This window comes from Corvus kubaryi, unplaced genomic scaffold, assembly GCF_017639235.1.
Source record: "Corvus kubaryi isolate FWS band 111438036 unplaced genomic scaffold, C.kubaryi_AGA036_p1.0 split1-65, whole genome shotgun sequence".
NCBI lineage: Eukaryota > Metazoa > Chordata > Aves > Passeriformes > Corvidae > Corvus > Corvus kubaryi.
The window spans coordinates 5,370,133-5,376,132 of record NW_024582080.1 but is presented as its reverse complement, the minus strand read 5'-3'; the positions used below and the strand labels follow the sequence as shown (position 1 = coordinate 5,376,132).

General features: G+C 43.0%; 1 protein-coding gene across 11 annotated transcripts in view; it reads left to right on the top strand.

Moving 5' to 3' along the window:
- Positions 1–106: 106 nt before the first annotated feature.
- Positions 107–6,000, top strand: part of NBEA (neurobeachin) — a 467,529-nt gene continuing 461,635 nt past the window's right edge. For 10 of the 11 annotated variants that reach the window (XM_042014387.1, XM_042014386.1, XM_042014384.1 and 7 more), the window contains exon 1: positions 108–623. In XM_042014387.1, coding sequence (XP_041870321.1) covers positions 339–623 — 285 coding nt within the window. In that variant the 5' untranslated portion in view covers positions 108–338. Of the gene's footprint in view, positions 624–6,000 lie in introns of all 11 variants that reach the window. The other variant, XM_042014378.1, reaches the window with a different exon arrangement.

Genomic DNA, 6,000 nt, shown 5'->3' with positions numbered 1-6,000 from the left:
CGGCTCCACAACAACAGCGGCAGCGGCATCGTTTGTGTGTCGTTTTTCTCCTCGCGCGGCTCTCGCCCCCCCCCCGGGCCGCACCGCGCTCGGCGCCGCCCGCGTCCCCGGCCTCGCGGCGGGGAGGCGGCCCCGGCCGGGCAGCCCTCGGCTAACGGGGCATCGGCGCCCATAATAATCCCTCATTATAGCGGAGCGGGGGAGCGGCTCCTGGGACAGTGCCTGCGCCTCGGGCCGGCTCCCTGCGGCCTCGCCGGGTGCGACTGCGGTGGATGCGCGGCTCGGCCCGGCCGGGCGGGGAGGCGGCGGCGGCAGGTGCCGGTAACGGCGGGGGGTAAATGGCGAGCGAGAAGCCGGTGTCGGGGCCGGACCCGCAGCCCGCGGGACTCATCTCCGTCGGGGCCGGTGGTGGTGGAGGCGGCGGCGGAGGCGGCAGCGGCAGCAGCGTCGTGGCGATGGGGGAGCTGAGGGCGTCGGGCTCCGGGTCCGTGGTGCTCCCCGCGGGGATGATTAACCCGTCGGTGCCGATCCGCAATATCCGGATGAAATTCGCCGTTCTCATCGGACTCATCCAGGTTGGGGAGGTCAGCAACCGGGACATCGTGGAGACGGTGCTGAACCTGGTAAGCGGCCGGGCACCCCGCCGCGGTGACGCCCCGGCGGGCACCGGCCCGCGCAGCCCACCTCCGCCCGAGGCTGCTCCCGCGCCCCTCCGCCCCTGTGCCACCCGACAGGGACCTGCATCCTCCCAGCCCCCGTGTCCCTCCTACACGTACGGCCCTTCTCCAACCATCCTTCCTTCCCAAACTCCTCTTGTGCCTCTCTCTCCTCGTTAATGCCGCGACCTGCTCATCTCCTCGTCGTGCGTGTGACAGAAGCCCCCTCAGCGCTCCCTAAACTCCACGCAGGACCCTGCCTAGTACAGACAGGCCACTTCCCCTTCCCAGTGCCTCGTCCCGGCCGCCTCCTGCAGAATGTAGTGTGTGCAATTTACAGTGAGAAAAATAAGGAGATTAAGTAATTCGCAAATTCGTGTTATGGACACTGCCCTTTAACCTAGTAGCTTCCTCTTGGGAAGAAGAGTGGCATAAATGTAGTATCTGGTTTTAATTGAAAAACGTTAAAAAAACCCAGCCTGAGCTGGTATCTTTTCTAGGTGGCTGAAACATGTGAAGGGTTTAACCCTGTTAGATCAGAGCTAGTTGAGCATTTTATGTGGAGGAAAGGGGAGGAGGGAGATTTTTGCAAGGATTTAGTATGCTTTAATATCTGTAATAAAGAGTTAGTTGTATTGTAGTATTGTATTGGGTTGCCCATGTCTTAATAACCTGCCATGCTTTCCAAAACACATTCTTGTCTGCAAAGTAAGTGCTGTTGCTACTTTGGTCGAAGGTCTGTGTGTTGCAAAATACTATTGTACAGGGGTAAATAGCCGAAACAAGGAGAAAATGCTAAAATGTACCTCCTTAGTCAGCTGCTCACTTCATGGAGTGAAAGAGTTACTGCAGGACTGTATGACTTAATGTTTTTGCGCTACCTACACCAAAGCCTGAGGAATCCACAGAAGCCAAGCGAGTGCATCTAAAAATGAATCACTTTCAATTATGTGCAATTTGGTGCTGTTCCTGAATGCGAGATTTGCTGCAGCAAAGCTTTTGAAGCAGTTCAGTCAATGAAATACCCTCAAATTTTGCACATAGAATAGGATAGAAAAATGACTGCTCAAAACTGAATGGCAATTAATTGAAACTGCCTTTGTTTCAAATGAGTTTAATGCTTCTAACCTCTAATCATTTTATACAAAGTCATGTAAAGAATATATTTTGTTTCAAACACTTTAAAAAGATGTATTCTTCTGTTTGACAGTTATTTGCATTTGACCTAGCACAGACTGAGTGGAAAAGCTGCAGCATGCAGGGAAGGACGTAATTTGGTCAGATCATTTTAATATTTATGGCTTATCTGAACACACAGGGTTAAAACTGATAGTTTTGTGAATATGTCAAAACAGTAATCTGGTATATTTCCCATTCCTCTCTACAAGCTGTTTGACAGCTTGAAATGTGACTTGTAAATTTTATTTTTGTTCTTTGTACAAGTGTGGTACAAGTCATCATAACTTCATTGGTTTATTACCCATTTCTTTAAAAGTAGCACTCAAAATAAGTGGATGACATGCAGTTATTTTATTAACTGGCTTTGTGTAGATCATGACGGATACAAAGATGTTTAATCCTTTTCTGGTTTTCTTTCTTCTTTCATTCTTACTGATATTTAAGCTCATTTTAATTCTGGTTGTTAGTGCACCAGCAACTGGATTAACATTGGCTTGTCTTTGGTGGAGAGGTTAAGAGTATGTTTTGATATCTGTGTGGAGGACATCCATTGCTTGCATATAAGACAGACCTGCTAATTAGTTCCTGTTTCTGAAAACAATGTTTATATTTTAAAATAAACACAAGAGTGTTTAAACAGTTCTCTCAGCACTGGGAGACATATATGAATGTGAAACTGCTTGTGAGTCTGCTGCAGCAGCGATGCATCCTGGATCAGTCATTACTTAACAGATGGACTCTAGTATACAACAGTCAGTATTCACAAAGCAGAGAGAGATTATATTGTGTCTGTAATTTTTTTTTTCTCAAGGCAGTAAATGTTTCAAAATTATTTTTTTATATTTTAAACTTAATTTACTCACATGTGAAACAAACAGGAGATATGGCAGATACAAACTAAAGCTGATGGCATATGCCTAAACTACTAAACATTGTCTGATTCTGTATTAAGGATTTCAGTAGCAACTTGAAATAAAGTGCAGTTTGCTATTTTAGCATTTTTCAGGGGGTGGCTGGGGGTAGAGAGAACTATTTAGTCTGGTATTTTTGTTGTTTTGTTTTCTTCAGTCTTTACCTGTACTACTCCTGAATGACTTTTGATGCAAGTGTGATACTGACTGAACAGTGCTAAAGAGCTGATCTTGTTTTGATACATCAGTTGATATGTTAAGTTTCTGAGAGAAATATAACCTATACTATGCCATATTGGGTTGCTATAAGCCTTTTGGTAATAGCTTTTTAGTATAAGAATTCTGCATAGCTGAGATGTTTTATTATCAGAGAGAATCATAAGTTAAAGATGGAGATACTTTTTAAATTTTATTATCTGAGATTATTGCTGTCTTTTGTGTAAAGCTTAAATAAGTCTGTTCATTCTTCCTGAATCTGTGTGGAAGCAGCATTAAATGTCCGAGACAAAACTTTGATTTGCTGTGCCCTTGTCATGGAGGTCGTCACTCTTCTTTCCTGTTAAATTGTGCTTTTTGGGTTTCTCTTGAAGAGTTTCTATCTTTGAATGTTTGTTTTGGTGGCCACACACTGTGATCTCTATTACTGCATTTGGACTTAATCATGTAGTGCCTTCTGATAATGATAGACATAGTGATTTATTGTATCTATGAGGTGAGGAAGTGTATTTTTTGCAGTGCTGAAAATCTTTCTGGTCTAATATCTTGTTGGATTTTCAGCTTTTCCAAATTTTAACAGTGCACTTTCAGCTCAGACAGTATTTGTTCTTTGGCATGCCTTCATTGTTGTGAGATTGGTTGTTTCTCTTGGTACTTTACTTAGTGTTTCCTCAGAACTTGCTGTGTACAAAGTTCTGTTAAACTGGTGAACTTGTTTAATGGAGTATCACTTTGTAGAATATCTAGTATTACTTGTGTTATTTTTCATTGTTTAACATTATAGCGAAAGACATAATGAAGAGAGGGTTCAACCTTTTGTATGCCAATGCCTATGAAGGACTCAGTTATCCTTAGAAAGACCTGCTGGTGTTAGTACTGTGAAGGTCAGAAGATCTTAAGAATCTATGACCTGAATGCTTTTTTAGAATGATTTTGTAGAATATTGTATTCTTTTTACATTTCTGCCTCGCTGTATCACATGCATTCTCCTGTGATGGTGCTTATTTTGGTTTTGGTCCGTGGGTTTAATATGAATTCCCAGGCGCAGCATGCTCTCTCTGAGATGTGTGTTCACTGACCCTTGTGTACTGCAAAGCACCAAACTGGAAAGGGCTTTCCTTAAAAACAGTGTAATCCTCTAGTTGCTCTGAGGGATTTCTCTTTGGGGTATTTTGACACCAGTTCTGTGCTTCCATTGATGAGGAGACCTTTCCCCTTTGAACAGCTCTATTAGTTTTCTTAGGGTGCTGTCAAGGATGTTGTTATTGCATGGTAGATGTGCTTGTTGCCGTTAGACTGATGTTTAAAATAAAATTCTACCCCATGTGCTCCAGAAAATGTGATATTAAAGTGGAAGTGGGTCAGTCTATCTGTATTCTACTTCATCTACTTTTGTTTATCTGATTTCCTAGTGCAGAGTTCCTACACATGATTTTAATATGTTTTCTTGAATACACCTTGACTGGTCTTTCCTTCCAGTATTTTACTGACTTGCTTTCTCAATTCTTTGCTTTTCCAGTATTTTGGTGGTCTTGGGAATTTTTTCTTCTGTGTATGTTTTAACTGACTCTTGTTTGGCCATCTTTGATCAAACACAACTATGTGAGTTGCATTGTTTCTTAGCTTTTAGGAACCTTTCTCTGTTCCAGTTTGAATTTCCTAGCATTTTTAATTTTGGGGTTTGTAGTGCTGATTCTGTGGCAGTGCACAATAAGCAAGGTGAACAGGAAGCTGAATGATACTAAAAAGTTGTGACTGGTGCTGAAACATGCTGCTCATTTTGCCTGGGCGTCTTGAACAGATGATGTGATGCAGATTTGAACAGATTTCAGTCTGATACAGGTGTAGCTGACCAGGGTTCTCCTTGTGCAATCTGGAAAGCTTTTATGTATGTTTTGTCAGGCTAGAGAGTGCTTGTACGAAGTAGGTCAAACACCAGGCTTAGTTCAAAAAGTCTTTTTCTGTTCTTGTTGACTGCAGCCCACGCTTCTGCCTAGCTCTTCTCGTTTTCTTGGCTGTTCCATCCTACTTCAGTGTTAGTCACCCATCACAAGAGGTAAGCCATTTTTTAGTGCTCTGTCACATTGTCTACTCGTAGGAGTGGCGTTTGCAGCTTCAGAGCAAATGGGTTGAATTATGTGAGAGATCTACAGGCTTTCTGTAGTACTGGGCATAAGGAAAAATGTAAAGGGAGGCCTGTGGAAGAAAGATGGTTTTTATTTTTTTTTCCTTTGGTACTTCTTTTTTTCAGAGGTTGGTTGAGGGTCTTCTTAAGCTGTAGTTGACTTTGGTATTCGAGTTCTTTGAATCCATTTACAGTTTGGTTGCTGCACTGTCCCATAGCACAGTTCTACTTTTATGTGGGGAGGAAGAAACACTTTTGTTCATTGGATGCAGTTGTAGTCTGAGAAAGCGTGGGCCTCCTGAGCTGTAGCCTCCATCATATGACTTCTGTTTTTCTTGTGGAACTAGCTTTGCAGGCTTGAGAATCTTACTGCATTTTCTTGGTGAAAGCCTTCTCATTTTGAGTATAATTCTCTGCTGGTAGATGGTACTAATCAAAAAAGTGGAGTTTGGGGAATCTTTGAAGTTGGGATCTTTTGGGGGTTTTGTTTGTTTGCTTTTTGTTTAGGTAATACTTAACTGAAGGTGGCAGTCCTTGTCCAAGTTACTGTCTGTCCCACTGGTCCTTTGGTCCCTGCTCATCTATCCAGCTAATCTGTGTTTGGACATTACTGTACAAGCTACCAGAGCCAGATGAAAAGAGAGTATCTAATGTGAGAGTTTGTCATAACATTCCATGGGCAGCTACTTTAGAGTACCATAGCTGTTGTCATCATTTAATGCTTCTGTGGAAAACTTAGTTTTGGTTACAGAAAATCCTTGGATGACTGAATGTTCATTTAATTATTTTAGTATAACTGATTTTTTGGGGGCTTTTCAATCTAATCTTTGGCAATAAGTGCTTATGGCTGAGAAGCTTTTTCAATCCTTGTGTCAGTCGTAAAGCACTAATGGTATCTCAGCAGGTGGCTTGG